At 43.8% G+C, this 18,751-nt stretch overlaps 2 protein-coding genes across 2 annotated transcripts in view; one reads left to right on the forward strand and one right to left on the reverse strand.

Annotated features, from left to right (window-relative positions):
* The window catches only part of Stx8 (syntaxin 8), a 254,857-nt gene extending 243,398 nt beyond the window's left edge, over positions 1-11,459 (reverse strand). The window contains exons 1-3 of the mRNA XM_048448305.2: positions 11,322-11,459; positions 6,815-6,914; positions 2,998-3,092 (exon numbers count right to left, since the gene is read on the reverse strand). Of these exons, the coding sequence (XP_048304262.1) occupies positions 2,998-3,092; positions 6,815-6,914; positions 11,322-11,338 (212 nt within the window). The 5' untranslated portion in view covers positions 11,339-11,459. The remainder of the gene's footprint in view (positions 1-2,997; positions 3,093-6,814; positions 6,915-11,321) is intronic.
* Positions 11,460-12,138: 679 nt separating this feature from the next.
* Cfap52 (cilia and flagella associated protein 52) overlaps positions 12,139-18,751 on the forward strand; it is a 44,171-nt gene continuing 37,558 nt past the window's right edge. Inside the window, exon 1 of the mRNA XM_048448303.3 lies at positions 12,139-12,265. Within this exon, the coding sequence (XP_048304260.1) occupies positions 12,196-12,265 (70 nt within the window). The 5' untranslated portion in view covers positions 12,139-12,195. The remainder of the gene's footprint in view (positions 12,266-18,751) is intronic.

The raw sequence follows: 18,751 nt of genomic DNA on the forward strand, positions 1-18,751 counted from the left end.
AGGATCACAATATCTTAAGCTATAACTAATACGCCACAGTGAACAGAACACGGCATCACCCTTGTGATTGAGAAGGCTCCTGTGGACCTGTGACCGCAGCAAGCAGCTGTCAAAGGCACACCAGGGGACAGGAGACTATGTTCTCTACTAAAGAATTCAGCTTCAAGCCAGGCAGTGGTGGCTCACGCCTTTAATCCCAGCACTCAAGATCTCTGTGAGTTCCAGGCACCTGGTCTACAGAGTGAGGCCCAGGACAGGCACCAGAGCTACAGAGAAACCCTGTCTCAAAAAAAACAAAAAACAAACAAACAAAAATCAGCTTTAAACAACAGACTTGGAGCCAGATAGTCATGTGCTCAAATCTGACTCTTGTATCCCTAGCTATAGGGTCCTGAGAAAGTTACTGATGTATCCAGGATTCTTCTCTATAAGATTAACTCCCTGCAGGAATGTTGGAATCTCTCCACCTGTATCCATGACACAAGGTGACAAGGTTGACCTGGTCAAGTTACCTTTTTTATAAAGAAAAAAAGATATTTCCAAAACCAAGCATATGCAGTGATTAGTACTGAAGAGCTTCCATCTGAAATTGCTTAAATTTGGAGGAAGATTTGAATTATTAAAAATGTTTAAGAGGGAGGATGTTGGAGAGATGCCTGGGGCTGGAATCATAGAGCATGTGCTTAGCATGTCCAGGGCTCTAGGTTCAATTCCCCGCCCCAAATCAGCTACCAAACAAAAAAGTTGTTGATACTATTGAAGTCACCACTGCCTTTTTCCTTCTAGAAGAGGCCTCCCTGAAAACAGGTTTAGGAGCGCCCCCGTGTGGTGTGTGACCTGAATGTCACCTTCTCTACCAGCAAAGCTCAACAATTGGTGGGGAAAAGATTATTTTTAAAAGCTTTTATAATCCAGTTGAGTTTTTATTTTTAATTTTTCAATTTTTTAAAATTTCCCTATGAAATTTCAAATTAGCAATATTTGTGTTCTTATAAATTTTTTAAATGTTTTTAAATAATGAGACCAGTGTGTTTGGTGGGTAGTGCTTAACATGGTAGTCTGGGGAGTCATGCTGAGAACACAAAACCAAAAGTCCATTACAACAGACAGCCAGACTGAAAGTGTTTAGGAAAATGAAACCAAATATTACACACTTAGTTCTCTCTGTCCACTGTGTAGCAGGGGCTATTAACAGGAATCAGAGTACTTGGGTTATATATGTCTCTTGCTCTATGGGTCGTGTGTGTGTGTGTGTGTGTGTGTATGTAACTGTTATAGTGTGTGATATATATATATATATACAATATATATACTGGATTATAATGAATTATCTTAATGAAGTTAGCAAACAGGAACTAAAAGTACCATGAGACAGTATTTAGCTACCTTTCTAACGCATGTGCTTTTGGCTACACTAAAATGAGTCCATGTACCTTGAACGCATGTGCAAACTCCCCAGCCCTGACTTCTGAAAGAAGAGAAACTAGCCCCACCCACTGTAACCCACTCAGGTCTATGGATTAAGACCTGTTGACTTGAGTAAAATAAAAGCTCTTTATGTAACACACTAGCGGGGCAGTAACAAATGATACCATATGGAGGGTGAAATTACAAGCCAGAATATTCCAACTGTGTTTCAGAGAAGGCCCCCATTGTTTACTAAAATTAAACTTTCATTTGAAACCTCAGCAGATTAATAATTAAACATTTCGAAGACCATGCTATTAAGCCATGCCAACCTCCCTGCTAACATAAAAGACTTCATTTGGGAGAAAACATATTTTTGAAACACCTTCAATTGTTTTGTCAAAAAAGCTGTATTCCTACATTCTCCTACATAAAAGCCAGGATATGTGGTTTCCTCTGATACCAAAAACCAGGTCTTTGGCGTGAATTACAAACAATTTAAAGAAACACAACTGTGGGGTCAGTTTTCAACTCATTATAAACCAGGTTTAAAGACTCAGTTTAGGTAACATGTCCATTGTGAATTTCTTCCTAAAATGTTTGTTTTGAGGTGGGGGATGGAGTAGGGTAGGGTAGCTCATTATGTAGCTCAGGTTAGCCTCAAAAATCACTATGTAGTCCAGGCTGGCTTTTAATGCTCTGTTTTGTTTCGGTCTCTTTGGTGCTGGGATTACAGACATGTACAACCATAACCACACACAGTTCAAAAGCTGCTTGAGCACTTGATACCTCACCAGAGGTTAAGATGGCCCAGCCTGCTTTAACCAATTCCAAATACACCTTTCACCCCAAAAGCTCCCACAAGAGAGGCACTTGTCTGTGTCCCTGAAAGAATGAAGCAGCCAAACCATATCTCAGCAGCCTACGGCTAGATTTTTAAAAAGCAGAAAAGATATGTAGCCTCTACTGTTATTGGCCAAAAAGCAGGTTACTCAATATCCTGAGGGCTGAGATGTTGCTCAGTTGGTGGAGCATCTGGCTAGCAGACACAAGGCCCTGGGTTCCAACCCCAACACCTCACAAAACTGAGTGTAACATCTGAGTGCTCAGGAGGTAAGGGCGGAAGTTCAAGTCATCCTTGGCTACAGGGTGAGCAAGTCCAGTTTGGGCTACTGAGACCCTGTCTCAAGAAAACCAAAACGTTGTGGAAAATCCGCCAGGGAATCACTGTTCAGGATTATCATGGAAGTCCTGCGGTGGAAGAAGCGGCTAGCCATCCTCAAGGCAGTGAACAGACACTCAAACAGTGTAGAAGCGCAGCTCTGAGAGCGCTGAGGGAGAGCATTAGCTTCCTGCCCTGTCAAGGTTACACCCAGACAAATTCATTCCTTAGGTGAGTCTTCCCTTGCCAGCACAGTTACTGCAAAGCAGTGAACAGACACTCAAACAGAATTCAAGACTATAGGCAACAGTGTGGAGACCAAGTCCTCCTTGAACTGTGGAAAAATGTGGGTGGCCCAGATTCCTTCCTCTCTTAAATAAGATTGTTTCTCCTCCCTCCAGGGAAGGTGGACATGTTTACATGGATACATCTGACGGGTTGATACAGCTCTTAGCAGTAAGTCCTTCAGAGTGTCGATCTTTACCTTCAGGTTCTTCAACAAAGTTCTGATGGTCAGGGTGAGCTGAAAAGAGGAGAACACAGCCTGAGTCCACTGTCCAGAGGGGCAGGTAGCATCTGCTAAGGAAGGAAGCCTGGGAGGCAGGCTCGGGTTGTGAAGGTCTCAATGGTGTCCTTATCTAGCCACCAGAGCTCTGTCCACCCGGAGCGTGTACCCATGGTGCACCTGGTCCACACAGGAACACAGCTACGAGTGGAAACTGTAAGCTTGCATTCATACTCAGCTGGAACTCTGTTCCCAGAACTCTCACATACTGTATTTTACCCACACCGGAGCCATGCAGGAAACTGTTCCCTCAGTCCTCACTCAGAAGCAAAACTCCACGGTTCCCTCAACCATGCTTCAGAAGACAAGGTGTCAAGTCCCATTAGTGTTCTGACTGGTCTCAGAACACTCTGGTATATTTATAGCCCATCTGACCACTGGAAAGTAATGCTCTTTTTCTACGCGAGGAATGTTAACCACACATGACTCTTCTTCTAGGACTGAGGGAACTGTCTCCAGTCAGCCTAAAAGCCCAGAGGGAATGTCTGCCTGTGACTCTGAAGATGAAGAGATGGAAAGAGCCCCTCCCTGACATTTGGAAATGTGAAGAACAAAAGTACCCATCTAAATGAAAACATATTTGATCATGGAGGAAATGGGAGGAATATTAGAAAGGCAGACTGCCCCTGTTTTACTATTGCTTGCAAAAAGTAGCAGTTAACTGGGCATGGTGGGGTACACGTGTAATCCCAGCACTGGGAAGACAGGAGGATCTGTATGACAAGGTCAGCAGGATCCACATAGTGAGTTCAAGGTCATCCAAGGCTACATAGTGAGAGCCTGCCTGACCAAACAACAAAGTAGCAGTGTATAACCCAGAAAGAAGCAGGAGGCCCTGCTCTGATGAGCAGGGTCACATATGTCAAGCAACTGTCTGATGCCAGCAGTTAGGAAAGGCCTGGCTTTGTTCTAACATCCCAGGAAACCAAAGGAGCCACCCATGGAGTTGACGGGGAGCAGGTAGGAAGCAGTCTACCATGTATTCAAAGAGTAAAGAACAGAACAAGAAGCAAAAAGTATAACGGGTTGGGTGCTGTAGTTTACACCTGTACCCTACGTGAAGCTTCAGCACCAGTTCCACTTGTATCTAGGAACTCACTCGGGGCCAGCCTGGGCAACAAAGCAAGATACCCCACCCCCCAACTCTATCAAAAAAAACACACACACACACACACACACACAAATGTAATTTTAAAATGTTTAAATCAAGACATAAAATGAAATTTCACACAAAAAGAGAATAGTCTAGAAACCTACTGTAATGCCAAAGGTAATCATTATTTAGTATTAAGATTTCACATTTTATAAGAAAATAAACTTTGCCAGGGCTACACAGAAAACCCTGTCTCAAGAAAAAAAAGAAAAGAAACAAAAAACAAGAAAAGAAAATAATCTTGTTATCAAAAGTACCTTTCTTGTAATTAAAAAGAAACTTCCAGAACAAAGAAAAAATGCAAGACCTAATTCATATTTTAGGTAACGCAATCCCAGACATAAGCACTGACGTAAACAACTGGAAACAGACAAAAAAACCTCACACCAACCCTGCTCAAGGATGACAAAAACTGTTTTCAAACATCAGCAGACTCAGAATTGCATTAAAAGAACAGGATGCTACCATGAAGTAGAATTTATTCTTGCAAGTTAAGGATGGTTTAGTGCTAGAAAACCTCAAAGGAAAGTCTATGGTGTTACTGATTTAAAAGAGAACAAACATATGATTAATACAGTGTGGGGAAATTAAAAATAAGACAGGAAGAAAAACTAAGAATAGACACTACTGTCTGCTTTAACTGAGATCTACACGTTCTTACTAAAGGAACAAGACTAAGAAAATATGAAGGGCTCAAGGGAGATTAAAGTATTAATTGCAGAGAACAATCTACTTGGGAAAGATACAGAGAATCAATTTAGAGCTGGGGAGATGGCTTGGTTAGCAGAGTACTTGCCACACAAGCATGAAGACCTGAGTCTGAACCCCAAGCGCCCAAGTAAAAGGCCAGGTGCAGTGGTAACCCCAGCACTGGGATGTGGGGACAGGAGGATCTATGAGGCTTGCTAGTCAGTTAATCCACCCATATTGGTAAATTCCCAGTCCAGTGAGAAATCCTGTCTCAAAACAACAACAAACCAAAAAAGTAAAAGAATTCAGTACAGTGATCAAGACAGGCATGGTGGCTCACACCTACTATATCAGCATTTGGGAGACAGATGCAAGAGGATAAAGAGCCAGGGTCAGCCTGAGCTACAACAGGAATTCCAGACCAGCCTGGGTATCATGAGAGCCTATGAATTAATTAACTAACTAAGTAAATGACATTTTTTAAAAAACAAAAATAACAATACCAACAAAACCTAAAAACTGTGTAGACTGGTTTGCCCCACAATAACCATGCACTAGATACTGACAGAAGGTGAATAAGAAGGAAAAAAGTCAGTCAGGCAGTGGTGGTGTACGCCTTTGAACCCAGCCCTCAGGAGGCAGAGGCAGATGGAGCTCTGTGAGCTGGAAGCCATCCTGGTCTATAGCACAAGTTCAGGACAGCTGGGGCTACACAGAGAAACCTTGTCTCAAAGAAGCTCCACACCCCCCAAAAAAGTCAAAACTCCCCTGCTTAATCCATAAATGCACAACATGTCTGTTCAAAGTCCACTCAGAATCTTGTTATTGATCATTAGCTACAACACTGAATTTTTTTCAGTGATATTTCATAAGAGTACCCTGAAAGTCAAACATCTCCAATCCCAGTGCTCAGGGGACTGGGACAGAAGGATCTTGGTTTAAAATTAGCCAGAACAACATAGCAAGTTCTAGGCCAGTCTGGGCTACATAGCAATACCCTAACTCAAAACCAAATAAATAGAATTACAAATGACAATAAAAAATTAGATAAATGGAATATAATGAAAAATAAGACAAATAAAAATAGGACAAATGATATGTATGCAAAGGGTGTGTATATCTTTTTTGCGGGGAGGAGGGTTTAAGACAGGGCTCCTCTGTGTAGCCCTCGCTGTCCTGGAACTAGCTCTTATAGACCAGGCTAGCCTTGAACTCAGAGAGTTGCCTGAGTCTGCCTCCGAGTTATGGCAGATTAAAGGTGAGCACTCTGTGCCACAGCCGAGCTATTATGCAAGTGATAAAACACCTGCACTCATTTCTTTGGCTTATTGTTTAATCTGTTTGTTGATGAGATAAGATCTCCCTACTTGCCTAAACAGTTGGATAAGGAGTTACCATAAACAAAATACAAGGCTGGGACTGGGCTTGGTGAACTGCTTGCTGCACAGGCCTGAGAACTAGTGTTTGATCCCCAGCAGCCACACAGCCAGTGTCAACCTCTGGCTTCCACAGGCACACAAACATCCATGAACACACACAGACAGATCCAAGAGTATGATGCCAGCAGCTGCCACAGTGTCAACACTGCAGCTCTATAAAAAGCCAGTGAATGAAATGTAGACTATTTTATATCTTGGGGCAGTAGTCATTCATAATTTACCAAATGGGGAAAAAATAAAATTAGATACAACATACCAAAACACACTCCAAAAATTTATACACATGATCTCGCACATGCACACACGTGCACACAACACAACACACACACAGCATGCCCCAGATCTAGAAATGCTTTCAAACTTCAAAGATGAGCACATCAATTCTCCCGCGGTATTACCTTAGGAGTCTTTTCACCTCTCCTTTCACATTGATTTCGTTGTTGAATTTTCTCAGCAATTTCTTGGGCAATTTGACAAGTAGAATCATATGTGGAGAACCTGAAATCAAAGTCATACAGAGAGAAGAAGGTTTAAAGTTCTTTAAATAAAGTCCTGGCCAGGGAATTGTGGTGGCATATTGCCTTTAAACCCAGCACTGCAGAGGCAGGCAGATCTCTGTGAGTTCAAGGTCAGCCTAGTTTACATTGTGAGCTCCAGACCAGGCTACATAATGAGACCCTATCGAAAGAAAGACAGACAGACAGAAATAAAAAAAGAAAGAAGGGAGGGAGGGAGGGAGGAAGGGAGGGAGGGAAGAAAGAAAAGAAAGAAAGAAAGAAAGAAAGTAAGAAAGAAGCAAAAAGGACCCATAATAGCAGCATGTATTGAATGGGCCAGGCTATGTAATGAGACCCTATCTCAAAGGAAGGAAGGAAGGAGGGAAAGAAGAAAGGAAAGAAGGAAGGAAGGAAGGGAGGGAGGGAGGGAGGGAGGGAGGGAGGGAGGGAGGGAGGGAGAGGAAGGAAGGAGGAAGAAATAGAGGGAAATGGAAAGAGGGAAGGAAGAAAGAAAAGGGAAGGAGGGAGGGAAGGAATGAAGGAAGAAAGGAAGGAGGAAGAAAGGGAGGGAGGGAGGGAGAGAGAGAGAGACAAACGAAAGAAAGAAAGAAAGAAAGAAAGAAAGAAAGAAAGAAAGAAAGAAAGAAAAAAGGAACCATCATAATATCATGTACTGAATGGTGCTTCCTATGTACCAGGCACCATTCAGGAAGCTTCACTAATGACAACTAGGTTAATCCACAGGAGAACACTGTGGGGCAAGGAATATGGCCTCCTCCACCTAGATAGGAAGAAACCAGGTACAAAGAAAAGAGGTAGAGCTGACTTGCTCAGAGGGGACGGGACAAAGGACAGCAGCAACTAAGGGTGTCTGGTCCCAGAATCTGAGCTTTCAGGGACTTCACTATTATGCACATGATAAAACATTTGCATTTGTACCTTTGGCTCGACATTATTTGGTTTGGGTTGTTTTGTTTGTTTTGTGGGTTTACTGTTTTTGTTTTAACAGGGCCTCCCTATGTAACCCAGGCTAGCCTTGAACTCATAATTCTCCTGCCTTCCCTTCATGAGTCCTGAATGCTAGGATTGCAGGCCTGCAACACTAACTCTGCAATCACTTCTCTGTAAGACAGTCAGCAAATACTGCTGAAGGGCTTATGCTGAACAAAACATTGTTCCAGGCACTGTCAATCTGAAAGAGCGATAAACAAAACTACCGAGTTCCTGTTTTTAAATGAACATTCCAGTGAAAGGAGACCAGCATCTATCGTATCAGATGTTGATTGGATTTGTGCTATGAAACAGCGAAGATAAAGGAATACGGTGACAAGGAGGTGCTGTATAAAGGAAACACTGAGGCAAGGGGAGAACTGACAACCAAATTCACACAGCAGGGACAGCAGGAACTGTGTATCTGCAGCAAAATGCTCCAGGGGACATGGAAGCCTGGCTAACTCCTAACCCCACCACAATTCTCTCAGAACACTGGCCTTCCACTTGCCACCCAACAGTGTTGGGGCTTTCAAAGATTCAAATGAGGGGATAAATGAGGGGCTGGAGAGATGGCTCTGTGGTTGAGAGCACTGTTGCTCTTCCAGAGAACCTGGGTTTGATTCCCAGCACCCACAAGGCCATCTACAACTGTATCGTGCCCTCTTCTAGCCTCGAGGGTACCAGGCAAGCATGAGGCACAGACATACATGAAGGAAAAACATCCATACACTTAAAATAAAAATAAACGTCTTAAAAAAAAAAAAGATTTCTGAGCAGTGGTGGCACACGCCTTTAATCCCAGCACTCAGGAGGCAGAGGCAAGCGGATCTCAGTGAGTTAGACGTCAGCCTGGTCCACAAAGCCAGGGCTACACAGAGAAACCTTGCCCCCCAAAAACAAAACAAAACAAAATTCAAATAAAATCCTACTAGCACCCAGAGTTATCCTGATTACAGCATTTTTGCTTTCTAATTTTCAGAAAACACGTGTGTGCACATACATCTCATCTCCTATACCCGTCTGCTCCTGAGAAGCAGGGACTCTTGTGCTCATGTGAACAATGCATTTTCCAGGACTGTCCACTGCAAAATACTGAAAATTGTTGTTTGTCTTAATGTCCCAGTTTTATGCATAAGACAAGAAATAATTTATTTCTTTAAAATATTTCAGTACTGGACATGCCCATTACCCCAGCTTCTTGAGGCTGAGACAGGAGAGTCTTAACTTCAAGGTTAGTCTACTTGAGGCAGCTTAGGTAACTTTGTGAACTGTCTCAAATCTTAAAACGTGATTAAAGGCATAGCTCAGTGAGAAGCATTTGTCTAGCTTGTGCAAGGCACTAGGCTCAATCACCAGCATCAGGGGAAAAAAAGCATCTAGCCTGGGCTGGGGATGTGGCGCCAGGTCCTACACAGAGAACTTTATGTTGTTCTATGTTATGTTCTTCACAAGCACTTCAGAGGCAGTGCCACTCCAAACCCTGGACTCATACATCAGTATGCACCATTCAGTACATTCGGGTATAGGTGTGTGTATGAAAAGGAGCAGGGGGTTAATATATATTTTATATATATTTATATATTTTAACATATATAATTTTTAAAAAGTGGGGGTAATGAAAATAGTCCGACTTCCAGATTCCCCCCATTTTACTTGTTTATCTCCACACTATCAGTTATGAAGACAGGGGCTTCAGTCTGGCTCAACAAACACAGATCAAACATATAAAATCCATAACAAATTCCTGTCAAATACAAGCCCTAAATTAAGTACCTCTAGGGTTAGGGGATGGGAGACATTACTGATGTCAGAGGTGCTCAGAAGGGCTGGGCCACAAGAGGACGTCTTGGGCTGACTTCAGACTCAAGCAGATGTCCGTATGGGAAGGGAGAAGCAAAATCTAAACACTGTGGAAGGCATGTGGCACAAGCAAAGACGAATGGAAGAAAGCATGTCTGGCCAAGTAGTGGCCCTGGTAGGAGGGTACATTTAAACAGGACAGATGAGTGGAGGCTAGTTTCTTCAGAGCCTGGCCCAGATCAGACTTACAGGAGAATTTTACCCCAAACACTGAAGCGTTTGAACTCTTTTACTCTTAGTCTCCATTGTTTAACTCGGTGGCTTTCTCATTCGGCAGATGAAAGCTTCCTTGTCTTGCTGAGGACCAAGCTCAAGGCCTTGTGTATGGCAAGCTCGACCACTGAGCTAAGGCTGAAATAAGTTATGAACGTTCAGATGATGTATTGATGTACATGGAAAAAATCACGTTTTTAAGATGAGTTAATGATAAGGAGAAATGCTCCCTGTTGTGGAAAATACAAGCAACTAAAGTTTCAAACAATAAATGCATTGAGGAAAAGTTAACATTGGTTGTTTCCAAATGATAAAGATGCTATTTATTTTTTTCCTGCAGATGATACTCAAGAGTCTCTAAATCTTCTACCAGGGTTGTGGACAATTGTTGAAACTTGATGGGGTCAAAAAAAAAAAAAAAGAAGAAGAAGAAGTGTTAAATTGGCTGGGCATGGTGGCAGCATGCAATCACACCACTTGGGAGACTGAAGTAACAGATCAGGAACTTAAGGTCAGCCTGCGCTCCCTGAAACAATGGAAACAAAACAAAACCCACGAAAATTTCAGCCCAAACAGCCTAGATCCTAGGTAACTCTAACTCTGACCTTGGGAGCCACTCTCCTAATAGTCAAAATTGTCTGACATCGAACAATCATAAACTGTACCAGAAACACCAACATGGCATATTCTCCAACAAGAACTTTATCGAAATATCATGGTATAAATTATGAGACAGAAAGGTCAAGACTGTATAGCAATGTGTTCCTTGGATAAAGATATTTTTCATCATTCTGTCCTTGGGGCTTCACTGCTGAATAAATGGCCCTTATCGGGTGCTGATTTCGGCACTAGGTCTTGCTGACATAAGTCTTCGGGATACTGACGCAGGAAAGAGTAAAATGCCTACCACAAGTGCAAATTTCCCTCCCAGATTACTACAAGTCTTTTTGTGATGAACCCATAACACCTATGCCTGGCTAACCACTAACTAGCTGGTGACCATGGAGTCTGAACCTCGGTTTCTTTCCTTTCTGGGGGTTGATGGGAGAAGGAAAGGACATCCCACCAAAAGGTTTTACAGAACCCAGGGGAGCCTGCACAAGCAGGACGAGGGAGAACTTAGCTCACCCAGGTTACTGTCTCCCGCTCTGACGACCGAGTTAGCACCGAGGAGGCGGGAAGTGGCTGAGTCCCCACAGCAGGGGAGGATCCTCACCCGCTTTGCGCATCCCTAAAAGCCGCCAGCCCCAAGTTCAACGATGGCCAGGGTCTGTGCGAGTCCCTGGGAGCCACTTCCACCCCCAAGTCCCACCGTGAACTACTGCCAGCTCCAGCAACTCACCAGGGGTCCGGGGCCATGGTTCAGTCTCGGCCCGCAGCTGGGACACTTCCTGCTCGCACCAGCTGACTACGGCGGCCTGCGCGGCTCATTCTCCGCAGTTTGGAAGGTGCGCGACCCGAGCCCAGAGTCTACTAAATGAAACGTGTGTCCGGAACCTCAGAATCACGCCAACCAAAGCTCATCCTTGGGGAACAGTGGATTGAAACAATCGATTTTCATTAATTCACACGAACTTCTGGATACAAGGAAAATGGTTGTATTGTTGAGCAGACTCAAAACCTTTTCCCAGGAATGGAAGTTATCAAGACCCCGGCTCTCCAAATTCTTCGCATTTTTTTCTGATTGAAAAACAACAAAAGCTCGCGCCTGAAAGCCCAGCACTTGGAAGGTTTAAGCAGAAAATATACATACAAGCAACGTATTATACTTACATACATAAAAATAGTTGCATACCGTTCTAAAACTTTTAAAATCTTTTTTTAAAATTTCTTTTGCAAGGTAGTATCAATTCCACGACTTTTTTTTTACAACAGACTATTCTTCAGAGGCAATTCTTTGTGTTCAATTATTTTCAATAATCATCATAAGGGACTTAATTTTATAGTTAAGACAAAAGTCACACACTCTTACACGGGACACGCGCGAATTCATTCTGCATATTTAGTTTTCACCTAACACCTAAATTTCTAGAATGAATGAAAAAAATTAGAAGGAAGCCCTTTCTACATTTGCGAAAGGGTAAATCAACTTGAACTTAGCGGGCTGGGGTTCTGCTCGAACGTAAACCTAGCACGCATGCGTGCGCCGGTTGCCATAACGACCATTAGACGCTGCACCCTGAAGTTGAGGAATCAATGAGCTGAAGTTCTCCACGATGGAAGAACAAATTTTACCAGAGACAGACGTGGCTGAACTGGAGCTTGAGGCTGTGATCGGCTTCAATGGTGAGGCCTCGAGTATCCGTGATACCTCAGGGGCAGTGAGACGCTCACTTGGTAGCACCTGAGAGGCAGTGGGGACAGTGGTAAGAGCCTGGCCAGGCACCACCAGCCCGGGGATGATGAAGGATCTTGGTCTCACTCCCGAGCCTCAGAAATTGGAATGGGATAACAGCTCAGACAAAACGCCACACCCAGGGACCAAATGTGCCTAACTTAGTAGGAAGTATGAATAAGGGTCTCCCCATCTCTCTCTCTCTCTCTCTCTCTCTCTCTCTCTCTCTCTCTCTCTCTCTCTCTATCACACACACACACACACACACACACACACACAAACACACACACACACTCGCACGCACCTTGGCTCTGGACACCACTCCCCACCTCTATCCCTCAACGACCTCCACTCTTGAGTAACCACCCAACCTAAAGCAAAAAGAAAAAAACACCACACACCACCTTTCCCCACCTCTTGCTGATCTTCAGTGGAGAAAGGGCTGCAAGGGAACACGTAATTGCTCTAGAGGTGCTCTGTGTCCTCTGTCCCAAGTAAGGACTCTGAAGGGTTTAAAAGAAGGAGGACTGTAAGGGAGACCTCCATGGGAGATTCTGGAGGGGCCTGGTCATTGTCATTTCTTGTGACTGTCATGGTAAACACTGTGAGAAATTGCTGTGATGGGGCAGGTCATGTATGGGTGAGGGTCATGCTTGGGGAGTTGAGAAAAGGCAAGGAATCAAACTTTGGGGGAGGAAATCAAATCAACTTTTTAAAAAGCACGTTGTGATGCCTGGTAGCTTTATGGTTGTAAGGATATGGTGTGGAATGATTGCTGAGTTAAGTTTTAAGCACTTCGGGCCTTAGCTCCCGAGTCTTCATTGTACTATACAACTCTGAAAGTCAGCATTTCCTGTATCCGAGCCAGCGTTGTCTTTAGAGATGGACAGGATTACTGAGAAGGAGTGACCCCCAGTGAATATCTTGGTGAGCCAGTGCAAAGACACCCGGAGACCTGAAACTGAGTTCTTGCGAACATATTGGGATTGTCTGAAAGAAAATGGCACCCAAAGGGAGTGCCACTAATGGGAGGTGTGGTCTTGTTGGGGCAAGTGTGGAGGCTGGCTTTGAGGTCGTTCAAGCCATGCCAAGTCAGACCACTTCCTGATGCCTGTAAGATATAGGACTATCAGCTACTTCTCCTGCACCATGTTTGCCTGCATGCCACCATGTACGCACCATGATGATAATGAACTAAACCTCTTAAAATGCAAGCCACTCCAATCAAATGTTTTTCCTTTATAAGAGTTGTCATTGTTGTGGTGTCTCTTCACAATAGAAACCCTAAGACACCTACTAACTAGCTCTCAGAAGAGGGAATCGGAAACGTTTTATTAAAGTCTGGATGAAAGATTGCTTTTTTTTTAATGGCATATGAATGTTTTGCACGTCGGTGAGTCGTGCCCAAGAAGGACAGAAAACAGCATCGGATCCCATGGGACTAGAGTTCCAGATCAGTGTGAGCCCCATGTGAGTGCTAGGGATCAAACCTGAGTCCTTTAGAAAAGAAGCCAATGTTCTTAACTACTGAGCCAACTCTCCAGTTCCCTACTATGCTATGTCTATGAGGTGGGGGTTGGAGGGGCATGTAAGTGCAGGCAGAAGGCCAGAAGAGGGTGTGAAATTGCATGAAGGTGGAGTCACAGGTGGTTGTGAGCTGCCTGGTATGTATCACTGGAAGTAAGTTCCAGTCCTCTGCAAGAACAGTGTATGAACGCTTAACTTTTTGCTGAGACTTCTCTTAAGCCTGTGGGAGAAAGCATTTGTTGAAGACTTGAAAGAAGTCAAGGAAAGAGTGACCTCTTTGAACTTAAATAGTCCTTAAAATTGGGTAGGAACCAGTGGCTGAGGATTGAGGTATAGGTGATTCCAAGTAGCTAGGATAGGGGGAAAGGGAGAAATAGAGAGCGTAAGGCTTACTTAGTGAATAGCAAGTAGTGTAGCATGAATTCTAATCGGTCTTAATAGTAAAAACTCAGAGTCAGCTATCAGGGGGTAGAAATGCTGAAGATCAGAGAAGTAGAGCAGCTAGCCACTAGAGTTCTTACCTCTGCCAATGCCCAGACCAAAGGGGTGATCCTGTCCTCAGACTGCATCCTCACATGCTTGCTCAGACTGGCTGCAATGAGCTCCTGTCTCCTCCCTTTTCACCACCACCTGACTTCATTTCTCTTTTAGACTGGAACATTCTCCTGTGACCCAGGGTGGCCTTGAACTAACAGAAATCTGTCTGTTCCCTTAGCCCTGGGATTAAAGATGTGTCCCACCACTGCCTGGCTTCTATGGCTAACTAGTGTGGCTAGCTCTACACTCTGATCTTCTGGCAAAGCTTTATTTGTTAGATCATACACAAAATATCACCACAAAATAGTTTGCAGGAAGTTCAGGACTGGAAGAACAAGAAAAAGAACCCAGGCTCAGAGGTCAAAGGCCTTAGCCACTAGGTAATGGAGCTTATAGTTTCCATGGAATTAATCCAAAATTGAAAGCAAGCTGGGCGTGATGGCATACACCTTTAACCCCAGCACTTGAGGGCAGAGGCTAGTGGATCTCTGTGAGTTCAAACCTAGCCTGGTCTACATAGTGAGTTCTAGGGCAGCTAGAGCTACAAAATGAGACCCTGTCCCCCCCCCAAAAAAAAAATAAAAAGAAGTTGAAAGCAAAGCAAAGCGGCAGTAGAGCTCATGGTAACTGCTATAGTGCTAAACTTGAATTTGAACGCAATGATGCACATATGTAGCTGTATTCTACAGTTCTAGGTATTGTACTTTGACATGAATTTATCATGTAAACAGACAAAATATAATTGTGTTGGATAAGAAAACATCAGACTGTAGCTATTGAGTTCAGTCACATTCAACTGATTTTCCATTATGTCTAGAGCTCTTATAAGTTAAAAACAGCAGTAGTAACAAATTGGTCAGGAATCTGCAGGCCAGATTTGATGTGGGATTCCCCTCTGTATGCTGTAAATGCCATTGGTGAATAAAAAATCTGTTTTGGGCCTATTGCAGAGCAGAATAGGGCAAGATGGGAATTCCAAGCAGATAGAAGAGAAGAGAGAAGGTGGAGTCAGAGAGATGTCATGGAGCTGCAGGAGACAGACATGCCCAAACCTTGCCAGTAACCATGAGCCTTGTGGTAAAATACAAAATAATAGAAGTAAGCTCGTTTAAGATGTAAGAGCTAGCCAGAAATATACTAGAGTCATTGATCAAGCAGTATTGCAATTAATATAGTTTCTGTGTGGTTATTTCAGGTCTGGGCAGCCGGGAGACAAATGAGCAGTCTCTGTTTGCACAGATTTGTCCCACTGTGTGTTTTGTAAATAAAGTTTTATAGGAACTCAGCCATGTCCTTTATTTAGGTGTTGTCTACGGCTACTTTCACACTATACTAGAAGAGATGAGTAACAGCAACAAAGACCATACAATTCAAAAAGTCTAAAATACTTATTTTCTGGCTCTCTATAAAAAGCTAAACTCGGGCCGGGTGGTGGTGGCACACGCCTTTAATCCCAGCACTTGGGAGGCAGAAGCAGGTGGATCTCTGTGAGCTCGAGGCCAGCCTGGTCTACAAGAGCTAGTTCCAGGAAAGGCTCCAAAGTTACAGGAAAAACCCTGTCTCAAAACACCAAAAAAAAAAACCCTAAAAGTGTTATTAAAAGTGATAGCACTTTTTATTTCTTCAATTGGCAAGGCTAAATATATGGATCATACTTACGAAGGTGAGAAGAAGGAGTTTCCGTCTACAATTGCTAGAAGTAGAAATTGCAACACTTTTCAGAAGAGGAGTTGGCTTCATTGGTTAAGTGATTGCAGTACAACCACCAGGACCCTGAGTTTGGGTCTTCAGCTGTCACATAAAAAACTGGGCACAGTGGTGGACGTCTGTAACCCTAGGACCAGAGTTTTGGGGGAGGAGACAGGCAAATCCCCAGAGTCAGTCTAACCAATCAGTATGTTCTGCATTCACTAAAAAATAAGGTGGAGAGACATAGAAAAAGATATCCTTCATCAGCCTCAGACCTGCCTGCACACACATGAACACACACACACTGTGAGTGTCAAATGTTGCCTTGACTGCCCAGCATTATGATCAAGAACGTTTAGGTTCTGTGGTCTGGTCTCGCTTTCTCATTACCGCTGTCCACTTTTCATGTATATTTTTCTACACTTCCTATTGATTTTGTGTTCTTTTCCTGAAGTTACTTTTCTGCTCTGTTTAGCCAGAGTTGACTCTCTTTGTTTGCAACCAAGAATCTTAACTATGTGTGGTGGTTTCAAAAAAAAAAAAAATGGCCCCCCACCCCAGGCCCATAGGGAGTGGCACTATTAGGAGGCATGGCCTTGTTGGAGTAGATGGGGCCTTGTTGGAAGAAGTGTGTCACTGGGAGTGGGCTTTGTGATTTCAGATGCTTAAGTTAGGCCCACTGTGTCTCAGTCTTTTCCTGTGCCTAAGTCCTGAGACCCCCAAGTAGACCGCCATGTTCTTCCGAATGCATAAGCAAGGTTTTGTTTATTGTATATGAGCTAGCACAGGTCCCCTGCCTCACAGTCTGACACAGCACATGGAGGGAAGAGGGCCCCATCTACTATTGTTTTCAAAGGGATTTAAAAGACAAAAACCACAAAGCAGTCACAAGAGTACAATTTCAAAGTACAAAATTGCTTATCCTATATCACAATTGGCTAAAGGTTAGGTAAGGCTTAGCCTTATTTTCTGATAGGCTGTCCTTGCCGGAGGGGGGAGGGGGGGCAGGTTGTTCTCCCATAGTAACTGTCCCCTGGTCACATCCTCAGCTGGCTGCTGACCCTTTGCTTGCTACAGGGGCTGTCTGAAAACTTATCTGATTGGTCCATTGTTACTCAATCGATAGGGGAAGTTAGGTAGTCAACATCTTTTGTGTAACCAAGGGTTGGGGTATGGGTGGCAGTCAGCAGTTTCAAGTATCTCAGGCTTTTCCATTAACTAATTCTTCCCCTAGAAGGGGCCTCCTCCTGGCTTTTCTCAGGGGTTGGGGTGAAGTTCGAAGTCCCAAAGGATCCCGGCACAAGAATGGAATCTTTTTCAACCTCAGGTTTTCTGGTCTCACTCCTGCTGCTGTCCGATCCGGAGGTAGTGCTCTCAGCTTCCTTTCCAGCCCCATGTCTGCTTGCATGCCACCCTGCTTCCCCACGCCCAACAGTGGACTGTGAGCAGCCCCTGAATGTTTTTCTTTATATGTTTAACACAGTCATGGAGTCTCTTCACAGCAACAGATGCACCAACTAAGACACCATGTAACTGAAGACATGCACCCCTGTCTTAGCCACTGCTCTATTGCTGTTAAGAGCTAACTGCCAGCAAGACAACTTATAAAAGGAAGCATTTAACTGGGGGATTGCTTATAGTTTCAGAGGATGAGTCCATGGCCATCGTGGTGGGGAGAATGGCAGGGGGTAGGTAGGCACAGTGCTGAAGCAGTAGCTGGGAGCTTATATCTTATCCACAAGCAGTAGGCAGAGAGAGAGAGAGAGAGAGAGAGAGAGAGAGAGACTGTTCCTGGCATGGGCTTTCAAACCTCAAAGCCTACCCACAGTGACACATCTTCTTCAATAAGGGCAATCTTCTAAATGTTCCAAAAACTGTTCCACAAACTAGGGACCAAGCATTCAGACATATGAGCCCACGGAGCTAGTCTCATTCAAAACACTACATCCCATTCTTTGGCCCTGAAAAGACTTAGTAGTCAGATCATAAAGCAAATGCATTTGCATAACTCCAAAAATCTCCACAAATTTCCACAGTCTTGACACTGTTTAAAAGTCCAAAGTCTCTCCTGAGCCTCAAGGCAATCTCTTCACTGTGAACTTCCGTAAAATCCAAAGCAAATTGCATATTCCAACATCCAATGACACAGAATATACATTACCATTCCAAAGAGGAGGGAAGGGGGCATGGCAAGGAAATACCAAAGCAAGACTGAAACCCAAGAGGACCAACTTCAAATTCTGTAACTCTATGTCTGCCGTCAGAGAGCTTAGATGACTTTTAGGGGCTTTCCTTAGCCAGCGAGGAAAGCTCCATAGCCCCTTTACTCCTGTGTTCATATTGATCAAGCCAGAACCAGGTGGCTGAGGCTACCAAGTATTGCAGCCTATTTGGGATAGAAACTGGTCCCTCCTTGCATTATATTTTCATATGCTTTGACTTGTTGATGTTTTCCTTTGTTGCACAAGCTTTTCTTTTTGTGAGATGCAGATTAGTTTAGGAGGATATTAGCCTGAAGGTACCACTCCCTTCATCCCATTTAGCATCAGGTCTGCCTTCACCTCCTCGAGCACAGGACTTGACCCCAACATCACGTTCCCTGATGATCTTTTTCTCCTCGCATGTACATTTTGTATTTCTTTTTGTCCCACTTTCTCTATTTCTTTATAGATCTGTATAAGAGT

Source organism: Myodes glareolus, chromosome 9 (assembly GCF_982192425.1).
Source record: "Myodes glareolus chromosome 9, mMyoGla1.1, whole genome shotgun sequence".
Classification (NCBI taxonomy): domain Eukaryota; kingdom Metazoa; phylum Chordata; class Mammalia; order Rodentia; family Cricetidae; genus Myodes; species Myodes glareolus.